Below are 23,129 nucleotides of genomic sequence, written 5' to 3' on the forward strand. Positions count from 1 at the left end.
GTACCAGCGGATGTAAAACTGTGCTGTGTCTGTAGCTGAGAGGACCTTCTTCCATCACTCTGCTCTTACCCTGCCTGGGCCCCTGTGCAGCACATTTCTAGTCCTGCCTTGCTTTAGAGCTATTATATTTTAAATTCTGAATAAATATTTGAAGCAGGTCCTTGTGTTTTTATGATTTATGATATCCTCCCTTACTAAACTGGGATTACTCAAGGGCAGGGACTGGGTGTTTCTCTTCCCAGTGCCTGAGGCAAAATGGACACTTGATTGACCGAGGCTCTGCTAGTTACTTCCTGCAGGGTTGGGCAGTTATTTTCTCCTGGCTTGTTTATGAGACTTTGAGAAGGTGAGCGGAGGAGGTCGCCAAAAGCAGTGGAAACAGGCTGTGCAATTCTCCCATTGTTCAGGAATTTCTCTCCCCTTGGGGTAGATGATCATGACGCTGTAGGAGCCATAGATCGTCCTGGGATTGAGGGGCAGGTTAGGGCCAGACGTGGGGCTAAAAGAGCCCAGGTGGGGAGCTGCTCTGGAACTGGCACCCAGGTCTCCATGGCCCCATCCAGGTCTCCTGCTTCCTTGCTGAGTGCTCATTCTGCCACATTATATACTCAGTTATGTTCCTGACTGAGAGACAGCCTGGAAGGGCTCCCTAGTGGGTCTGTAAATATCTCATTTGGGTGATTTCTAAAAAAGTGATTTAGTAAAATGTTCCCAGGCTTTGGACTCTGAGAGTGTTAGAGAGAGGAAACGCTCAGGCTCTGTGCTTCCTGATTGTCACCCTGGCTCCTTCACTCACCAGCTGTGTGATCTTGGGCAAGTTGCTTGATCTCTCCATATTTTAGTGAACTCACTTATAGAATGGGGGTAATAATAACGCTAATCTCCTAGGATGGAAATTAATCTTTATTCTGATTAGGATGAGACTTAATTACTGAATGCACGTAACGTGCTTAGAACAGTGCCTGGCTCTCAGGAAGCTCTCAAATGATTGACAGCTAATTGGAATCAGAGGGCCCTAGGTTGAAATCCCAGCTCTACCACTCACTAATTTGCTTTGAGGGAAGTTTCTTAATCTCTTCTGTAAAATTAATGTCTCTGATAGAGTTATGGTGAGAATGGGTTGTGGTAGTAATGGGTGTGATTAGAAATTTAGAGCAGGGCCTGGCACACGGGAGCTTATCTAATCCAGAAGAAGCAAAAGCAGACATAGGACTCCCAGATTCCAATTCTCACTGTGCTTTGTGACCTGGGGTGACTCAGTGCCTCTCACAGGACTCTGATATCCCTTTTCCCTTCACCTGCCAAATAGGATAGATGGACTGGGGACTCTTCCAGCTCTGATGAGCTGTGACATCATCCAGCCCAGTCTTCTACTGCCTTCAAGAGGTAGCCAATGAGCAAATTCCAGGGTACATGCCTGAACACATGCCAGCAGAAGTTCCACTCACCGAAGAAACAAGAGTAGGGTGAGAGCCAGGAGGAGGGAGACAATTGAGAGGGAGTATCCCACGGTGTACAACATCTGCAAGGTCGACAGCAAGGCATGGTGTTCCACCTGAACACAGAGGAAGAGACATGACCACCAAGCCAGGCACCTATGGTCTCCCAGCTCCATGCCCATGACCACCAAGGCTCTAGGCAAGCACCCCCAGCCTAGCATTGGTCACCTAGATTCACAATAATATAGAAAAAGTGTGCCCAGGACAAGAGCGTGTCTTGGAAACAAGCACAGGTTCTTTGCCCCTGGGCATGCTGTCACTAGAGTGTAGGGGTCCTTCTCTCTGGAAGATGGGGCCAGGTTTCCGACTGGATGTCTCCTCCTAAAATAACTTTTCATAGATGACCTCTTAGACAAAGACCTAAAGAAACACTGGAATATTTTCTCAGAGTCCCAGGATAGCCTGATTATGAAGAGAGAATAATTTACTGAAAATTGTGTTTCATTAAGTGTGGTTCTCCAATGAAATCTCACTTTCTCATTTAATTCCTCCTCCATTCAAGATGTGATCAAATAATACATTGAGTATTTAAATAAAAAAGTTTATTACTGTAAAACACACATTGTCATTAATCCCCCTCACTTCAAACACATTTATCTCATTGTTCTTGTCACTTTCTGAAGCAGTTCTGGAAGTCCTCTTTTGTGAGTGTGTTTAGTTGTGCTGTCATGGCTGCCTCGATGTCCTGAATCGATTAAAAACGTTTACCTTTCATGGACATTTTGACTTTGGGAAAGAGCCAGAAGTCACACGGTGCCAGATAAGGTGAATAAGGTGGATAAGGACACACCGTAATGTTTTTATTTGACAGAAATTGCCTACCAGAAGCGATGTGTGACACGGAGCCTTTCCATTGTGATCACAAAATATGGTAAATGCTGCTGCTGAGTGCCATCCAATGGAAAGGCAGGGATCTTCAATATGGGAAGTGGTGTGTGGAACCTTAGTAAGAGTGTGTGACCAGTTTCAACTTGTTTAGTGCAGTTAGTAGGGTGTGGGCTATGGTTGAGAGAAGATGTGTTTTACAGTGTGCCATAAATCATCCTCCATCATGACAATGCTCCATGTTACACATCGCTTCTGATACAGCAATTTCTGTCAAATAAAAACATTAGTGTGTCCTCATCCACCTTAGTCACCAGGTCTGGAACCAAGCCACTTCTGTCTCTTCCCCAAAGTCAAAATGTCCATGAAAGGTAAACTTTTTGACTCGATTCAGGACATCGAGGCAGCCAGGACAGCACAACTAAAGACACTCATGAAAGAGGACTTCCAGAACTGCTTCAGAAAATGGCAAGAATGATAGGATAAAAGTGTTCAAACTAAGAGGGAATATTTTGAGGGAGATTAATGGTAATGTGTCTTTTACTGTAATAATTTTTTTATTTAAACATTCATCATAGTTTTTTTATCACACTGTGTATCACCATCAAGATTATGTTTCTAAGTAAATTTTTGTAGAAGAAACCACAGTAAAAAAATTACCTACTAAATTATGTCTTAAACTTCTCTGCATAAGTTTTATCAACTCTATTGAAGTAAAACTGGTATACAGTAAACTGCACATATTTAAAGTATAAACCTTGATGAATTTGAACATGAATATATCTGTGATTTCATTTCCATATTCAAAATAATGAACATTTCCATTACCTCCCAAAAGTTTCCTTATGATACTTCGTGATACATTTCTTCTCACTACCCCCTGCCAGGCTATGCTGAGGCAAATACTGCTCTGCTTTCTGTCATTAGAGATTAGTTTGCATTTTGTATAAATGGAATGTTGGGGTTTTTTTGTTTGTTTTTTAAGATTTTATTGGGGAAGGAGAACAGGACTTTATTGGGGAACAGTGTGTACTTCCAGGACTTTTTTTTCCAAGTCAAGTTGTTGTCCTTTCAGTCTTAGTTGTGGAGGGCGCAGTTCAGCTCCAGGTCCAGTTGCCCATTGCTAGTTGCAGGGGGCACAGCCAACCATCCCTTGTGGGACTCAAAGAATTGAATTGGCAACCTTGTGTTTGAGAGCCCGCAATCCAACCAACTGAGCCATCCAGGAGACAGCTCAGCTCAAGGTGCCATGTTCAAACTTAGTTGCAGGGGGTGGAGCCCACCATCCCTTGCGGGACTGGAGGAGTTGAACTGACAACCTTGTGGTTGAGAGCCCACTGGCCCATGTTGGAATAGAACCGGCAGCCTTCAGAGTTAGGAGCATGGAGCTCCAACCGCCTGGGCCACCGAGGCGTCCCTATAAATGGAATGTTTTGATATGTACTCTTGTTTTGTCAGGCTTATTTTCCTCAGAATAATTATTTTGAGATTCATGCATGTCATAGAATGTATCAATAGTTCATTCTCCTTTTATTGCTGAGTAGTATTCTATTGTGAATATACTACAATTTCTTTATCCATTCACCTGTTCATGGACATGTGGATTGTTTTCAAAGTTTGGCATTCACAAATAAAGCTGCTATGAAAATTTCTGTTCAAGTTTTTATGTGGACATAGCTTTTCATTTTTCTGAGATAAATATCCAGAAATAAAATGGTGGGATAAATATCTAGAAATAAAATGGTGGGGTAGTATGGTATACGTTTTAACTTCTTAAGAAACTGCCAAACTATTTTCTAAATAAGTTATATCAATTTACATTTCCACCAGCAGTATATGAGAGTTCCAGCTGCTCTAGAGTCTACTAACACTTCATACAGTCAGTCTTTTAAATTTTAGTCATTCTAATTGGTGTGTATTAGTATCTTATTTTTCAATTTGCATTTCTATAATGAATAATGATGTTGAGAATCATTCCATGTACTTATTTCCCATCTGTATTTCTTATTTGGTAAAGTATCTGTTCAAATATTTGGGTACCTTTTAAATTGGATTGTTTGTCTTAATTTTAAATTGTAAATGTTCTTTATATATTCTAGATATAAATCTCTTGGCAAGTGTGTGTTTTGCAACAAACACTTTCTCCCATTCTGTGGCTTGCCTCTTTATATTTTTAATAAGAGCTTTTAGCTCTTATTGGACTTTAATAAGAGCTTTTAATAAGAGTTTTTAGAAGAGCAGAGGTTTCTTTTTATTTTGATAAAGTCCAATTTATCAAATTTTTCTTTTACACTTTATGCTTTTTGTGTCCTATTTTAAAATATTTTCTTAACCCAAGGGCCTTAAGATTTTCAGCTATGTTTTTCCTAGAAGTTTATTAGATTGGGCTTTTACATTTAGGTCTATGATCCATTTCTAGTTAATTTTTATCATGGTGTGAGACAAGGATTAAAGTTCAGTTTTTTTTGCATCCGATTGTTCTGGCACCCTTTGTTGGTAAGATTATTCTTTCCCCATTGTATCGCCTTGGCACTTTTGTCAAAAATCAATAGCCTTTATACGTGTGGGTCTGTTTCTGGATTCTCTATTCTGTTCTGTTGTACTCTATATTTATCTTTATGCCAATACTGCAATGTCTTGATTACTACAGCTTTATAGTAATTCTTGAAATCAGTTAATGTTAGTCTTCCACTTTTGTTTTGTTTTGTTTTTTCAAGACTGTTTTGGCTATTCTATATTTTTGTGTTTCCATATAAATTTTGGAATCAGCTTGTCAATTTCTACAATAATTCTACTGGGATTTTGATGGGGATTGCGTTGAAACTATAAATCAATTTAGAGCCCATGAACATAGTATATCCCTCCATTTAGTTAGGTTTTCTTTCATTTATTTCCACAATGCTTTGTAGTTTTTAGTATATAGGTCCTGCTTATCTTTTGTCAGATTTATCCCTGTGTGTTTCATATTTTTAATGCTGCTATAAATAGTATTGTTTTCTTAATTTCAGTTTTCAATTGCTCATTGTTAGTATATAGGAGTAAATTGAGTTTTATATATTGATCTGTATTTTGAAATCTTGCTAAGTTCACTTATTAGTATCAGTAGTATTTTGTGTAGATTCCTTTAGACTTCCTATAGACGATCATGTCTGTGAATGACATTTTTACTTGTTCTTTTCCAAACTCTATATTTTTTATTTATTTTCTTGCATTATTGCTCTGGCTAGGACCTCCAGTACAATTTTGAACAGAAATAAAAAGAGTGAACTATTATCTTGTTAAAGATTTTAGGGGAAAGCATTCCCCTAAAACTCTTTCACCAATTTTTAAAAGATGCCTTTTTATATGAATTTATTCTGACTGCTGTAATAAATTACCACAAATTTGGTGGCTTAAACACAAGATGATTTATTGTTGTCAAGTTCTGGATCAAAAGTCCACAATCAGTCTTACTGGGCTGTAACAAAAGTGTTGGCTGGCCAGCATTCCTTCTGAATGCTACTCCTGTGGGGCATTAATTCACTGGCACATCTGGCCTACCTTTTAGCAGACAAATTGGGCTCAAGAACCAGAGAACCAACAAAAAAATGCACATACTAGTGGTAAGAAGCTAGATAGATGTGTACTGAATTGGTTAGGGCAAGGGGAAATGGTTGGGCACCAATAGCACCTGGGACAGTTGGTTTCATTGTACTCCTTTAGAAAAGTTTCTTAGACCGTCTATATATTCAGGACTCTACCAAAACCTGACTGCTTTCCTAGAGGCCCCAGAACACCCAGATAGTCTCCAGCTCACTCTCAGGACCAACAGGTAAATCTGAAATCACTTAAACATCTTTATGAAATGCTTCATTATCAGTGTGTAATATGCACCCACCAAGGAAATGGGCATTCTCAAACACTGCTAAGGGATGGCAAAATAGTACAACCCCTATGGAAGGGAATTTGCCAATATCTGACAAAATTATGTATGTATCTACCTTTAATCCAGCAATCCCATTTCTAGGAATCTTCCAAAAGATCTATCACTACAAATATGAACCAACATACATATACAAGGTTATTCAAAGCAATGTCATTAGTAATAAATGTTAGAAATAATCCAAATGGGCATAGGAGAGTGACTGAATAAAGTATAGTAGATATATATACAAGGTGGAGAACTATACAGCTGTAAGGGGAAGAAAGAGAGAGAGAAAGAGAGGGAGAGAGAGAGAGAGAGAGAGAGAGAGAGAGAGAGAGAGAGAGAGAGAGAGAGAAATGTTCCTAGGAACTGATATAGAGCAATTTCCTGGACATGTTGTTAAGTGAAAAAGTAAGATGTAGAATAGGGCATCTGGTATCCTGCCTTTTGTGTAAGAAAAATCGGGAAATAACCTATTTATATACTTGCTTAGTTTTGCAAAAATAAACGTAAGATGTATATTATAATTTGATAAAAAGTAAAGATAAAGAAAAGAGAGAAAAAATAAACCAAAAATGATAAAAATGATTATCTATAAGGAGCAGGTAGAAATAGGGTAGAGACAGTGATAGAAATATTTCATTGAGGATACTTTTTTGTATAGTTTTGGCTTTAAAACCTTGTCAATATTTTATTCAATAAAAAATAGAATTAAAAGAATGAAAAAGGCAAGCTCTTAGCACTAATAAAAACAAATAAATAAAATTGTTTATTTGTAATGACCATTTTATAATTATTTCAAATAATTATGAACACAGTACTCTGAGCATGGGATATAACCTAAGGATAAAGAGCTGCAAAGAAATCTGAAATTTTATAAAGTAGATTTATATTTTAATATCTTAAGGTTGAAATTATTTTGCGTGTACTGTAGGAAAAGGTAAGTAAATATGAAAATGTTATTAGGAAGCAATTTTCACTGAAAGAGGAAAGATACATAATACAAAATAAAAGGAGACAAGGAAAAGTCCTAAATGTGAACTTTAAATCAGAATTATCAGTATGAAGTGAAATCTTGATTGTAGAGAATATTTTATTCCTAAGTCTGTACACTGAAAGGTCCTAGGATCTAGTTGTGGGAATGAGAACACCTAGCGCTTAGATCTTGATTTCTACTACCATTCCCCCATTTGAAGAAGCCAGGACTCTTTGAAGATATAGCTGATCTGGGCTTGGAACAGGTAAAATACAAGATGAGCTTGGACTAGTTTCTTGTGTCAGAAAATAAGGAACTGCTACAAGACAAATGGGATTATACCAAAGTACACCAAAGTCAGTTTGAAGGGATTTCACTAACTAAATCTACAAAACGTTGAGCATCAAAAAGAATAATAAGTATAAATGAACAAAGCAATCTGTAAGTCCATACTGATATTCAAAAAAGGAGGGTAGAAGGAGGCGGTCTTTCAGAAGACTGCCAGCTACGAAATGTAGAAGGAATGATAGAGCTTGAATCAATTCAAGCAAGCATCATTAATGAAGATGAAAACACTGATGAAAGTTTGTGAGGGTACAAGATAAACACATGGTACTAAAGTATCACGCCACCAATTACTGGCCAAATACAAGAGGATAACTGTACATTTACCACGGAGAGATCTGGCTGTGGCTACCTTGACCAAGTGATCAAACATAACATCATTATAGTGTGACACCTGACGTTTTGATCTCCTGGTACAATGCTATACAACATACACAGCACCTGCGAGGATTACCTTGAATCTTGTCAAGCCTTTAAGCCTAACTTTCAGCTTACAGGAAATACAGAAGATGGGGGAGCACATTGATGACAATCCGAGGAAACAGTCAAACAAATACAGGTAGTGTGACATTCTACAATAAAGTTCTTCTGGTCTCTTCCAAAGTAGAAATCCAATGTTGAGGGGTGGCAGGGTCGGGGGGGCGTGGCATGGAAGGACGGTTCTAGATTAAAAGATACTAAAGTGATCTCAAACTAAATGTAATATGTGAACCTGGATGAGATCCTGGCCCAGGGAAGAAAAGCTATAAAAATTGGGGGGAACAATTGGAGAAATTTGAATATGGATGAAAAATTCACTGATAGGATGAAATTACTGCTAACTTTATTTAGTTGAAACAAGGATATTATAATAATGTGGAATAGTGTCCTTAATCTTTGGAAATACCGGATGAATATTTAGGGGTGAAATTTCACGATGTCTGCAAATTATTTTCAAATATTTCAGAAAGAGAGAGACAGAAAGCAAATATGACCTGACACAATAAACTGCATAGAAGAAAACATAGGTACTAAACTTATGGACCTTGGGTTCAAAGAGCATTTTATGAATTTGACTCCAAAGGCAATGGAAGTAAAAGCTAAAATAAACAAATGGGACTATATGAAACTTAAAAGTTTCTGCACAGCAAAAGAAACCATCAACAAAATAAAGAGGCAACCGACCGAATGGGAGAAGATTTTTGCAAACAGTTCCTCCGATAGGGGTCTAATATCCAAAATATACAAGGAACTCATGAAACTCAACAACAAAAAAACAAACAACCCAATTGAAAAATGGGCAGAGGACCTGAAGAGACATTTCTCCAAAGAGGACTTACAAATGGCAAATAGACATATGAAAAAATGCTCAACATCACTAATCATCAGAGAAATGCAAATAAAAACCACAATGAGATATCACCTCACCCCAGTCAGAATGGCTATCGTCAACAAGACAAATAGCAACAAGTGTTGGAGAGGCTGTGGAGAAAAAGGAACTCTCATACACTGTTGGTGGGAATGCAGACTGGTGCAGCCGCTATGGAAGGCAGTGTGGAGGTTCCTCAAGAAATTACGAATAGAATTACCATACGACCCAGCAATCGCTCTCCTGGGTATCTACTCAAAAAATTTGACAGCATTTCTCTATAGAGACACGTGTACTCCAATGTTCATTGCAGCTTTGTTTACGGTGGCCAAGACATGGAAACAACCAAAATGTCCTTCGATAGACGAATGAATAAAGAAGTTGTGGTATATATACACAATGGAATACTATTCGGCGTTAAGGAAAGATGATATAGGAACATTTGTGAAAACATGGATGGATCTTGAGAATATAATGCTAAGCGAAATAAGTCAGACAGAAAAAGCAGAGAACCCTATGATTTCACTGATATGTGGTATATAAACCAAAAACAAGACAAACAAATGAGAAACAAAAACTCATAGACACAGACAATAGTTTAGTGGTTACCAGAGGGTAAGAGGCGTGGGGGGAGGGAGATGAGGGTAAGGGGGATCAAATATATGGTGATGGAAGGAGAACTGACTCTGGGTGGTGAACACACAATGGGATTTATAGTTGATGTAATACAGAATTGTACACCTGAAATTATGTAATTTCATTAACAATTGTCACCCCAATAAATAAATTTAAATTAAGAAAAAAAGAAAGCAAATATGGCAAAATGCTCATACATTTTGTATCTAGAGAGCAGATCTATGAGTGTTTATTTTATTATTCTTTTAACTTTTCTATGTTTGGATAGTTCAAAATAAAATATTAGGAAAAACCAGATATATATCAATTGATATATATTATGTTATATATAAAATTAAAATTTACCATTAAAATTATACATATTCAATTATATATCAATGAAATTCTGTATTTGAGAATAGAAAGCACTTTTTTAAAGGCAAAGAAAACAACTTGAAGTAAAGCAAGATAATTTATTTGAACTCTACTAAACACAATTCTGTACCAACAAATCTAAACATACTTGTTAACGGTTATTCATGTGCACACATATACATACACACACACATATACACACATACACTTACATATACATACACATATGCATACACGTACACAATCTCCTTAAAAAGTACCATTTAAAATGCATAAAGACCCTCAGTGTTTTGTCAGTTGGAAGAACATAACATATTTTGTTTGCCAGAACTCCGAAGGGCAAAGATTTACTAATACTGGCCTTTTTTGGGCAAAAGTTCAACCCTCTACTAGAAACACAGGTAAACATGGCTAGAAGTTGTTGGGTTTTTTTTTAAGTATTTGAATTCTTGGAAATACAGCCACTTGCAGAGGGGATGAGGCAATGCCCTTGTTTTGACTTTTCTAAAGAGAGTTCTTTATTCCCTGTCTTGGAAAGTGCAGTTTTCAAATCTTGTTCTGCCGTCCTTGTCTGCCGACTTGGGCCACTGCAGACCGAAGCTCGGAAACAGCACCAGAGACCACACACCTGCTGGTGAATTCCTCCTTAAAGGCTTAGTTCCCAGCCTCAGAGGCACACTAGAATCATTCGGGGAACTTTAGCACCAGTATGGATGCCTAGGCCCCACGACAGACCCACTCACTCAGAATTTGTGAAATCTACTCATTCAGTATTTATTAAGTGCCCACTGTATGCAAAGGCTTTTGTACATCCCAGATCTGGCCAGGGGGAGGTGCATATTCAGATATAACTATGATTTTGTTATTGTTCTCAAGCAACTTAGTCCAGGAGGGAAGATGAGAAATACATTCCGTTTGCCTAATTCAAGCTGTGTAATTAGTATGAGTCTGGTGTCCCGGATGAAAGTCAAATTCTTGAGATTAGCTGAATCCAATCCAGACACAGGAATCATTTTAGTACCTTTAAGAGGTGTGACCTGTCACGTGGTAAAGCTGGATAAGGAACACAGAATTCTGTCAACTCAAATCAAGTAATAAAGTGAAAAAGAGGTTTAGAACAAATGCCCTGCAGATGTAGAGGAAGCAATGGGAGGCTCTTCATTCCTGATGGGAAGATAGGACAGACTTAGGAAAGCCAAGGGCATGCCAGCTCCCACTGGGCTCTGAAGGAACTGAGCCACACGGGGGTGGGTCAAACACACAGCAAAGTTAAAGGAATTTTACAAAGAGCGCCTGCAGAGCCACCACCTCCATTCTACTGTCAACACGTGACTTGGTGTCATCCCATATCCATCCTTTTATTGGTCCCTCATATAGAGACTTTTTAAATTGTTTGCACAACATGTATGTAATTGGTATAACTACTTTGAGAGTATAGCATATTAGAGGATTAGAATTAGTATTGTGACTTCAACATGAAATATGTCAATAAGTATTTGATTTTAAGTTTAAATTGAAGACTTGATGAAAATAGTATTAACTTATTCAAAAAAATTAAGACTCACCAGATAAGTTTGACACATTCCATGAACTAGAATAATTTAAGAATTAAACATTTGCTTGTTCTAGCAACTATTTAATATATTTAAAGCATCTAATATCTTAAATGTATTAATGCAGTGTGACATATGAAATCATTTCACCTTTCACACTGCACTGAAATAACTAGTTTGTAAGTGGCACCAAAAATTATTCAAAGACCTACTTAATAGTATTAAAATTTATATATATATGTGTATATATATATTATATATGTGTGTATGTGTATATACATATATATAAAATATTTTAACAGAAAAATTAACATTTTTATTTTTGTAAGTCAAAGAAAATATTATATATTTAAAAAATAAACCCAAAGAAGCCACTTTAGAAAAGCCACCTTCAGACACAAAAACCACATTGACAAGTGGACTGTGATCACTGTTTGTTGGGACCAGGAAAAACATCCTGAGGAGATAAAATGCAGTGATCATAATTATCGAGTGGCCAGTGGGTGCCAGGACCTGGGGGGTTCACTCTGCATCTATTGCCCCACCAAACCTCACACCAGCCTGTACAAGGTTGGCACTGTCAACCCCACTTCAGGGAGGTTTGGAGAGAAGTTGTAGGCTTAAGTCACACGATTATTATTTCTAGAACTGAACTCCTTACCTCTCCCCATCCCCAACCTTTATTAAAATATCTTTACCATCTGATGGAAAAATGTTAAAAGGACTTAAGAAAGCTAAAGAATTTCAAAATCGAGCTAAATTATGAAAGGAGTGAGCCACAGCATAGGGGCAGGAGATGGGATGTGGTTTGTAGTCTCAAGTAAGGGCAAATAATTCAGTAGTGAAATATCTAGAACCCAGGAAAGATGAAAGGGCAAGGACTCTTCCCTGTGTCAGTGTAGGGAACTTCAAAGCTTCTCATGGGCCCAAGCCAACCTGAGATTTTTATAGCCTTTGACTCTACCCTCTCACCCCACTCCCAGCCTCTGATCATATTGTTTCCTTGCTCTGTAACCTATAAATCTAGCCTCCCCCCTCCTCTCTCCACCCCTACTGGCGTTCTCTCCACTTCTGGGCTGAATTACTGCAATGGCTTCTCCTTGTTCTCCTGCCTCTGCCTCAAGTCTGGCCCCACTCCTGACCTCTCTCCAACTTGCCAGAGCGGTTATTTCGAAGCATAATCAGAGGTATGTCCCTCGCCTACTTGTTGGTGCAAAGTCCGAACTCTTTAAGGTGATATCTCTCATGATCTCCACCGTGTCCCTATGCCCCGTGAGACTCAGAGCTTGTTGAAGGCAATGTCTATACCTTCTTCACTGTTTTTCCCCAGTGGCTAGTGCAAAAATCTACCACACTACCTGTGTGTCTGAATAAAAGAAACCAAGATGCAGCCCTAGATATCTGTCTGATTCCCAAAGTCCTTTTTCTTCGTCCATGCTGCCTTTTGCACTTCACTTTGAAGGAAGGTGGGCCGGGTTTGTACAAACAGGAGATCTTTGGGGGAGGAGAGCCGTACCTGAAGGGACTGCAAAATAGGATCCTGGAAAGAAAATGTGTGCAGAGAGGTCTGAAGTATAGATTTGTTTGTTCACCCAGCCAACATTGGCTGAGTAGCTATGATGATTTATCGCCCAGTTACTGTGCTGGGTCCTGGTGACAGAACAGTCAGTTCTACATATGGCATGCTGACTATGGGTCAGGGTCTCTCAGAAGAATTGTGTGTCTGTTAATTCTTTGTATCCTCGCAGAGATCACACACAATAAATATGACCCCCATGGAATGGATGAAGAAGCAGGGTCATGTAGAGGTGAAGGGTGTAGGTATGAAGAGCTAGGAAGCAAAGAGTCTGGAAGGAAGTCGGGCTGTCTGGCCTTTGACCTTCACCTTGGAACCCCTGTGTTTAGCGTGTGTTCTCTTAGACGCTCACATCTCCTGCTACCATTCAGTCCACATTCTAACGAGGGGACTAGATAACAAATAAGCAAACACAGGAGCATGTCGGAGAGTGACAGGAGCTGCAAAGGGACTATATCGGGGTGGTGGGGAGAGTGGTAGAAAGTGACTGTGACAGCCATTCTTGATGGGCTGGCTACAGAAGACTTCGCTTTGAAGGAGACATTGAACTGAAACCTGAATGACAAGAAGGAGAAGCTGCAGAAGAGCTGGAGAGAGGTGTTCCAAGCAGAGGGAACAGCAAGTGAAAAGACTAGGACCAAAGCTAAAAGGTTGACTTCCCTCAGGGATTCACATTTCACCCTAGAATTAGAAGAAATTCAGTGGCTGCCAGAAGGGGTGCTGTTTTGTGTGACTGAGGACTTGCCCTTAGTGAGTCTAGGGCAGACAAGCTGGGGGAAAGCTTTCTGTGTGGCCCCAAAAGCCAGCCTGCCATGTGGGGGCTCTGACAGAGAGTATTTTGGGCCCTGGGGCGCATTATCACCGAGCCAGGCAGACTCACGTTTTCTTTGAAGCTGTGGTTCTCAGCGCATTCTGAGTCATCCTGCCAAATATCTGTGGAGTTCTTCAGCAGCTGCCAAGTGCCCTGAGCCAAGCAGTGTCTGTAGGCCCTTCCTGTGTTCTCTGAAAGTAAACACAGCTCTGGGGGAAAGGTCAGAACACACAGCCCGCTCCCTGAGCACGTGGTAAGGCCCTAGTCCTTACTGCAAAGCTGTGGAAAATCCCAGGGAAAAGGGATTTTCACTTCCCCTTTTGGGGGCTCATTAACATCCCTACTGTTTATTTGGGACAGAAAGAAAAACACGAAAGCCTCTACATTTCATAACAAATCATGATCCACTAATGGCTTCCGTGTTTATCAAAATCTCTGAAGCTAGAACAGCCCCTGGTGACTTAGAGATGTAACAGCCCTCCAAGGGGCAGGCCAGCTGGGAGATGGCTACTGGGTGGGGCTGCTGGCACTTGCTGGCGGGGCATCTCTTCCTGATGCTCAGAGGTGGTGCCCTGAAGAAGAGAGAGTGGTGGACGAAGCCTGCTCTGCCGTGTACAAGCTTTGTGGCCTTGGGCCTGGCTCTCCCACTCTTTGGGCCTTCCAGTTTCTTTATCAAAGCAGGGGATAATAATGATACTGACCCTCCACAGTTCGGGAGAGGACTAAATGAAAGTGTGTTTGTGCATATGATGGTCAAAGTATTCTTTCCATGGTAATGGCCATTGGTGACCCAGTCACATCTATTCCTTTTACCTGGATGACAAGGGACTGGACTTGCAAATGAAAAATGAAAATTTGTTGGAACTTCTTACTCCTAATCCTGCATGTAGTGGGACAAAAATAACTATTTGCTGAATTTAATGAATGGATCCCCACATCGTACTTCCACGTACCCACCTGACAGCTTTGTTAGGGTGTCTAATTAATGTCTCAAACAACACCCCCCCCCCAATCAAACTCTTCATCTTCTCCTCAAGCCTGCTCCATCCACATATTTTCCTGCCTCAGTGGATGGCAAACCCATCGTACCAGTTTTCTGGCCCCAAACCTTGGAGCCATCCTTGTTTTTTTTTCTGTCTCTCATACCCTTCATCAGCTAATCTCGTCATCTCTACCGTCAGATACATCCAGAATCTGAGCACTGTTTTTCAGTTCCTATTACCACCCTAACTGGAACCACCCATATCTTTCACCTGGATTATTGTGAATACCTTCAATACTTGTGCCCCTTCTCTACAGTTAACCCAGCAGTCAGAGTGAGCTGAATAAAATGTCAGCCACATTACGTCAAGCCTCACCCCAAATCATCAAAGCGCTCTCTGAAAACAAGTGAGGGTCTCCCACAAAGCCCTCTAAGGTCTGGCCCCAGGGCTCTCTGCTGTAACCTTCTATTGCTTCTCTTCCCCCTTCACTCCAGCAACATTGGCCTGCTTGCTTTTTATGGCGTACACCAGACATAACGCCCAAATAGTGCACAATTTGCACTCACTGACTCCTTCTCTTCCCCTATTGGCTAAATCCCTTACCTCCTTTAAGTTTTCATTAACACATCACCTTGTCTCAAAGCCTCATCTCCCAATGTATAACAGCAACTCACTACCCTTACTCCAACCCTCCCACCCCTCCCCATCTTGTTTAAAATACATCACATTCAAACACTCTATACGTTACTTATTTATGATGTTTTTTGATTATTGTCTGTCTCTGCTGCTGGAATGTGAGTCCCCCCCAAGGAGAGCAATTTTATTCTGTTTGGTCATTAAAATATCAAGCACTTAAAATAATGCTCAGTACACAGTAGGTGTTCAATAAATGTTTGTTGAATGAATGAATGACAATAATATCACCTGACACTTGTGTTCTTCATGCCAGCCCTGTGCTGGGCATGCAAAGGTGAAGAAGGCACAACTCCAAGTCTAGTGGGGGGAGGCAACGTGCAAATAAAGGTGTCATAAGGTGTTGTAAATGCTAAGATGCTAAGACTGCACAAGTACGTAAGAGGCCTCAGAAATGCAGGGGGCCATTGCCCTTGGGGGAGTAGTAAGAGAAATTTTCTAGAAGAATGAAGTTTCAAGCTGAGGGTTAAAGTTGGGTTTATATGTTATTGCAGCCTATGTAGACAGAAAAGTGTGGACAAAGGCACTGGACAGGAATAGCTAGGCAGGTGTAGGAGCCTGGGAGTTATTTATTTGGCTGAAGTGGAGGTGAGAGAAAATGCTAGAGAGGTCAGCAGGGCCAGGTGATGGAAGGTCTTGAGCACCATTGAGATGGGCCAACATAATCCAATGTGCATTTTAGAAAGCTTTGTGAAGGTGGCTGGACCAGTGAGGAGCTGAGGAGCCATGGCTGAGAGTGATGATGAGCAGCTGGGGAAATGGAGGGGAAGACGGACCAGGAGACTTGGCTACCAACCAGAGGAGGGCTGAGTATCAGTGGGGTCAGGTGGAATTTGAGAATGCTTTTCTCCTCCATTTCCCACTCCTCTCTGTCCCTCAATTCTCACTTCACCTGATGATAAGTCCTGACTGTTCTATCTCCAATATTTTTTTAACTTTTTCCTCTTCTCTCCAACCTCTTCCCTCTGCCTGAATCTACATTCGCATAATCTCTTTTTATGGACCACTGCAGTTAGCTTCCAAACTTGCATCCCTGATGCCCCTCCCTGTCTCAGCCTGTCACAGGCTACCAATGTCATCTCCCGACACCACAAATCTCGTCACGTCCTTCTCATGCCCTAATGCCTTCGGCAGCTCCACAGAATCTTTCTCTACAGAGGAAAGTTTAAAACCCTTAGTGTAATATATAACTTCCTAAGCAATCAGGCCCCAACCTCATACTCAGCCTTATATGTCACTATAGCTGATTTCCAACAGTACACAAGCTCCCTTCTCATATTATATTGCTCCTCTCTCTAATCTTATCTCACAAGAATGCTTCTCCATCCCTTCTTGTCTACTGGCTCCACATTCTTCTTTCACTTCAGGGACCCATTTTGATTCTAAAGATTTAATGTACGAAAGGTTGAGTGGAAAAGCAACTTCCTGTCTTTTGTGAAACTCACTCCCCTTCGTATATTTGAAAAGCCCAGAACCCATTCTGTTTTTAAAAAAGGCTTAACTCTACTTCTTTGTAAGTTTGGGTTTTTGATCATGTTTTCTCTTGCAGTGAAAAGGACCTCTATTTTCAGCTCTTGGGAAGGAAGAGAGGTACGGTGGGGCTGGGCAGGGGTGATCTATTCCACATGCCATTAAGGAGTCCACAAACATTTGGGGCCTCAGAGACCTGAAAGAGTCCAAAGGGCTCGAACTCAGCCTCAGCCTCAGCTCCCATTTACAAAGCACCTACTGTGTGGCTGACTCTGTGCATGCCTTCTCATTTATTCCTCAAGACAACCTTAAGAGTTAGCTATTATTCACTTCAATTTTACAAGAAAACCACTGTGGAGGGCCCTGGCAATTGGCCAAAAGTCTGAGTATAGAATAGCGGGATGGGGTCTAACCTCTAGGCTCCTGATTCCACATTCAGTGCTCTTTCTTCCTCCCTGATCTGACCCTGCAGGTCCAGCAAGCTGTCTGGTATCTTCCTTTTCCCCTTCCCTTGAATCTCACATCTTCCCGTCTCCTAATTCCACTGGATCTCACCAGAAGACAGTTTCATAAAATATGTCAGTAGCTCTCCCATCCAGAAATGCATCTTCCTTCAAAACTCTCTCTTTGCACTAGAGGCCTCAAAAAATTGAAACCAAATTTTACCTGACGTGAACATTTCTTGGGCTGAAGTTAAATATAAAATGCCACCATGTTGCCTCCTTAGAAACCCATTTTCACTTTGTTTTGCCTGGAACTTTGTAACTGCTTATGTTTCTTGAGAATAGTTCACCTGGTCTTAGATTTGTCCACGGTCTTTAGTCAAAGTCAGAAGAGTTCTAACCAGTAACTGTTTCTCTCTTTTTCCAGTAAAACAATAAGAGGCTGAGTTGCTGGGGAAGGTCGGGGTGGGATATCATTCTGAAGTCCTGAACAATAGTCACTTCCTTTAAGCAAGATCAGAGAAACTTGAGTGGTTAATTCTTGATCCAAGTCCCATGGGGTTAAAAACACCAGTTCAATAATATCTCCTTCCAATGCCATTACAAGGGGAGTTTTGAAGTCTTTCCTCTTTATCTGACAAGCCAAAGTTGCATAAAGGTGAATGTCCCAATCTTTCTCCCCCATCCTTTTCTCCTTTCCATGGTGGTGATAATTCTTACCCTCATTGCAGCAAATTCTTTGGAAGCCAGACCTAGACTCTATCATCATCATAGAAAAGAAGATTCATATTCATGGAACATCCCAGCACAGAAGAAGCAGGAAGACAAGAGGAGAAGCCGAGAGAAGAAGAAACATGTACTAATGACAGCTTAGAAGGAGAACTTTTGTGGAAGAAGTCTTGAGAAAAGCACTTGGCAGGACCCTCTCTCTAACCGCTCCTTGGCTGGTCACCTAGGAGGGACCAGCCTTCAAGAAAACTGCCAGAAATTGATCAAATAAGACATATTACCTTCACGCCACCAAGGTAAGTAGGAAGGGCAGGGAACAGAGACGTTTCCCGGAGAGGAATGAGGCCAGCACACATACTGATCAAAGGTCCCATTACAAAATATACCTGTGGAGAGAAGCAGGGACAAATGAACAGTACTATTGAAGCACTGGGTCTACTGATAGAGTCACAGGCCCCAGGAGCCCAGAGCCCTCCTTCCTAGCATTGGAAGCTGGAGAAACCTGTGCAGGAACCAGCATGGGTGTCCCAGATGGGTCAAGAATGAGGAACAATGTGGGGAGAACAGGAATGCTTAATCCATCCCCAAGCACTGTCGCTTTGTCTACCCAACTTGACCTCTGGTCAGGTATTTCAATGTGCACATCATGCTGATTTGGGTTTACTTTACATGAACTGAACTCTCACAGAAACTCACAGACACTTGGAGGTTTAGCCAGCACTTTATGTTCCGTAATTAACTAGATAATTGTCAAACCTTTATCAATTAGATCCTGGAGCACCCTTACCAGGAAATGTGCAAAACAACCCGTGGATATAAGGGTACCTGCAGAATTAAAGTTCTTTGTCATGTGTACTTGGCACAAGCACTATCTGGTCACGTTTCTCTCTTTGAAGACTAATCTAATGATCATGATGAAATATTGGAGCCATCTCAAGCTTAGGGAGTGATTTACACCCCAGTGCTTGGCAATGAGAAGCTACTGACATAAGCTGCAGCCTTAAAGGCTTCCCAGACTCAAACGAAGGGTTTCAGGCTGAATCCCAAATGTCCATATTGCAGGCCCCTCACTGCTGGAAACCAAGCATCATTCCCAACCATCTGCTCCCTACTAGGCTAGAACTCAGGGTGAACAGCCAGGTTACTTGCGTCAAGGCCCTCTAAATACAGATCTGCTAGGTAATACACTAGTTTGGGGCACCTTTCGGACCTAGCTGCCAGGTGTCAGCACCCAGTCTGGGTGAGGCTCATCTGGCTGAGCTGCTTGAAGCATGGCTCCAGGTAGAACACCTGGCCACTTTGATCTTAGAGAACAGCATTCCCCCAAGTGAGAGATGTTCTTGTAACAGATCAAATGGTGACTGCTGGCTGCCTGGGCTGAAGGAATACTTACAGGGAGACTGGTATGGCTCGAATGCTGTCACTGCTTTTGAGTCAGGAAAAGAAAGAGGGTTTATAGTGCCCTGTCAACCTTCGGGCCCCTGAATGAAATGATCTGAAAGAAGCTGGCGGAACGAAGAGGGGGCAGCTTTCATCCACAGTCCCCAGTGCACAGAGACAGTGAGCCAATGCTCCTGATTATTTTTTCTTTTTTATTGCCATTGCTATTTTTCAAAGGAGGAATCTGGATGTCCCTAAAGAGGCAGCATGTGGGTAAAGGAGGCCATGGACTGATCAAACTATTAAAAAATTTGCTAGAATGCTCTAAACTTAGTACAGACCTGGATAAGAAAAACGTTATGACTCAGTTTCAGTTAACACTATGAGAGACTCAGGACCACTCACCCCCCTCACCTACCAACCCCCACCACTCCGTTTATCACACACTAGGTTGCTCATGTCATGTGATTGGGTGGTGAATGTGCTGTGACAGATGGCTTTTATCAAGGATGGCCACACGCTTATGTATCACATCTCATGTGTTCTTTTACGAGGAGAGGTGGTGGTCTATCGTCCCTGCCCTCGAATCTGGGTAGGCCGTTAGAACTGTCTGACCCAACTGAGCACGGCAGAAGTGGCTTCTGAGGCTAGGTCATAAAAGGCAACCTGGCCTCTGCTCAATGCGAGCCCTTGGAACCCAGCCAGTGTGCTGTGAGGAAGCCCAGGCCATATGGAGAGGCCATGTGGACACTTTCTGGGCAACAGTCCCAGCTCAACTCTCAGCTGAGAGTGAGCATCAACCAGCAGACATGGGTGTGAACAACCCTGCAGATGATTTCAGCCCCCAGCCTCTGAGTCTTTCTACTAAACTGCAGACATTGTAGAGCGGAAACAAGCCATCCCCTGCTCTGTCTGAATTCCTGACCCACAGAAACTGTGAGAGATAATAAATGATTATTTTTGTTTTAAGCTACTAAGCTTTGGGGCTATTTGTTACACAACCATAGATAACTAATATATGTGCTTACCAGAAGGTTCCTTGAGTAAGTCTCTCAGGCACTTCTCTTTGTACTGAGCCCACTTCCGAGTTGTCTCCTCAAGGAGAGATCCTGTAACCTGAGCAGAAAAAAGCTGTGTTTGAGAGGCCCAGTTAGCTGTAGGCACAGGGGTGGCCTTGTTCTCATCTCACACCATAATTCTCAGACCTTTCAACTGAAGTGTCTGTAATGGCCTGCTCCAAGAAACAGAATTTCTTTTGCATCTTATGTTCTATTCAAAAGGTACATATAGGATTTTTGGTCAAGATGGCAGAGTAGGTAAACACTGTGCTTGCCTCCGTTCATGACCACATCAAAATTACAACTAAACTACAGAACAACCATCATTGAGAATCACCTGAAGTCTAGCTGAACAGAAGTCCTACAACTAAGGTCATACAGAAGAAGCCACCTCGAGGCTGGTAGGAGGGGCAGAGACTCAAACTTGGCCGGTTGCACATCTGCATGTGTCAGTTAAAAACCGGGAGGGATATCTTGGTTGTGGAGGTTCCCCGAGAGGAGCAAGAGGTCCCAGCCCCACACCAGGCTTCCCAGACTAGTGTTCCATTGCCGGGGAGAGAAGTCCCCATAACTTCTGTCTGTGAAAACCAGAGGAGATTGTGGCTGGGTGAGATGGAGGATAGCTAGTGGCTAGAGTTCCAGGTGTTCCTCTTAAAGTGCCTACACATGGACTTACTTACTGATGGAATCACAAGTTCTGAGCTCCAGCACTGGGACAGCAGCTTGAAAGGTACTAGGGACATATGGGGAGGAACTGAATTGTCTGGCTTCAGGAAGAGGGCTGGAGGGTCAGCTTTCTCCCAGACAGAAGTGCAAGCAGAAGCCATAGTTCCTTTGTTGAGCCTTCCCCACTACAGGCTTGCAGACACAGGCAGCCACCATATTTGAGTCTCCATTAACCTGGCTAACACCATTTGCCCTGCCCTGGTGATTCTCTGACACCCTCTCCCACCCAATCTTCAAGCCCACACAACACACTTCTGGTGGCTTTTCCATGCAAAGAGGCTCTCTTGGCTCATGCTGTAGATATTCCCAAAATTTCTCAAAGGTCCATAAACCCCAAACAAGCAACATCTAGCCTCTGCATGCCCATACTTCTTTCTATGCAGCCCCAAGCCTGGCACTAGTAGCAGCCAGCCTCAGTTCACAGCTTAGCCTCTCTCAAGCACCTCCAAGCCCAGTGTGAGTGGCAGTCACCTGAGAAATTGCTTTGTGGCTCATTCCAGGTGGCCCTTGGCAGGCACAAATTTCAGCTGAACTTGGCCTTTGGTGAAGCCCCTCCCAGGAGGCCCCAGGGCTGGCACACCTGGTGGCCATCTTCAGACTGAGCTGGAGCACCATCCGGCTGCCTCTGCAGATGACACACTCAAAGAACAGGCTGGGAAGGCACCAGAGCCCTGCACAATAGCTCCTCTGCTGTAGTTACGGCCAGTCCTCACAACCCATCAGCCTGAGGATCAAGCCCTCCATTGACATGCAGACAGCAACCGAGGCTCAACTACAACAGAGGGGCACACACAACCCACACAAGAAATACACCACTCTATAATCTCATCATATTGATTTTAATGCAAATATGAAAGAGTTTTTACAAAATCTTCAAGTGAGGTTGACATTTTAAGAGGATACAATATGCTATGCTTGATGTTTCACACCCTACCAGATGAATAGTTGCATGCTTTTAAGACCATGTGGATCTCTAAGAGAGGCGAGCACATTAAGAGGGCTCAATCATGTATCAAAGAAGGACCAGAGGAATTGCAGGGACCTGCCCCGTCCTGCCCAGGTGCTTGTGGGTCAGAGCCAACGACACTGAGCAAACAGATACTCTGCTACTGTACTAAGCTTTGGGACTTTTTTCTTTCTAATTTATCTATTCCATCCCATAAAACCTTGGACACACAGGTGTGCTTTTTGGGCTTTCTAGACAATTGAGTTGTCTAACAACTTCTAATTGTGTATTTGTACCACTTCTTTTGGCTTTAAAAAGGCTCTTTTCCCTTCAGTTTACTCATCATTATTGAGCACCTATTGTGTGCCAGGCTTTGCACTAGGGAGGAATCAAAGGGGACACAAAAATGAACAAGACACATTCTCTTCCCTAAAGGACTTAGAATCTCCTAAAGATAAGGTGATTACAGTTTATCCTTGAACAACCCGGTGGGGGGGGGTTAGTGTTGTTGACACCCCCCATAGTCAAAAATCCATGTACAAATGTTGACTCTCCAAAAACTTAGTTGTCCCCAGTATACACAGGGGACTGGTTCCAGGACCCCTTGCAGATACCAAACTCTGGATGCTCAAGTCCCCTATATAAAATCTCGTAGATCAATGCATACAGTTGGCCCTTGACATCTGTGGACTCTCAACCATGGATCGAAACAGTACAGGTATTTATTGAAAACAATTCACACATAAGTGGACCCACGCAGTTCAAACCCATGTTGCTCAAGGGTCAGCTGTGTATAATTAGCTGGCATACAAGGTTAAGGGGCATTCTGACCCTGTCATCCTCTGTTTCCAAACAGGCGCTTCCCCCAGTGGCT

The 23,129-nt window shown here is 41.8% G+C and overlaps 1 protein-coding gene across 1 annotated transcript in view; it reads right to left on the minus strand.

Annotated features, from left to right (window-relative positions):
* Nucleotides 1–23,129, minus strand: part of GLP2R (glucagon like peptide 2 receptor) — a gene marked incomplete at its 5' end in the record, with an annotated part of 65,583 nt that overhangs the window by 36,418 nt on the left and 6,036 nt on the right. Inside the window, 4 exon segments of the mRNA XM_081027803.1 lie at nt 1,449–1,555; nt 13,897–14,018; nt 18,427–18,531; nt 20,554–20,641. Of these exon segments, the coding sequence (XP_080883929.1) occupies nt 1,449–1,555; nt 13,897–14,018; nt 18,427–18,531; nt 20,554–20,641 (422 nt within the window).

This window comes from Rhinolophus hipposideros (genome assembly GCF_964194185.1).
Source record: "Rhinolophus hipposideros genome assembly, chromosome: 20".
NCBI classification, from domain to species: domain Eukaryota; kingdom Metazoa; phylum Chordata; class Mammalia; order Chiroptera; family Rhinolophidae; genus Rhinolophus; species Rhinolophus hipposideros.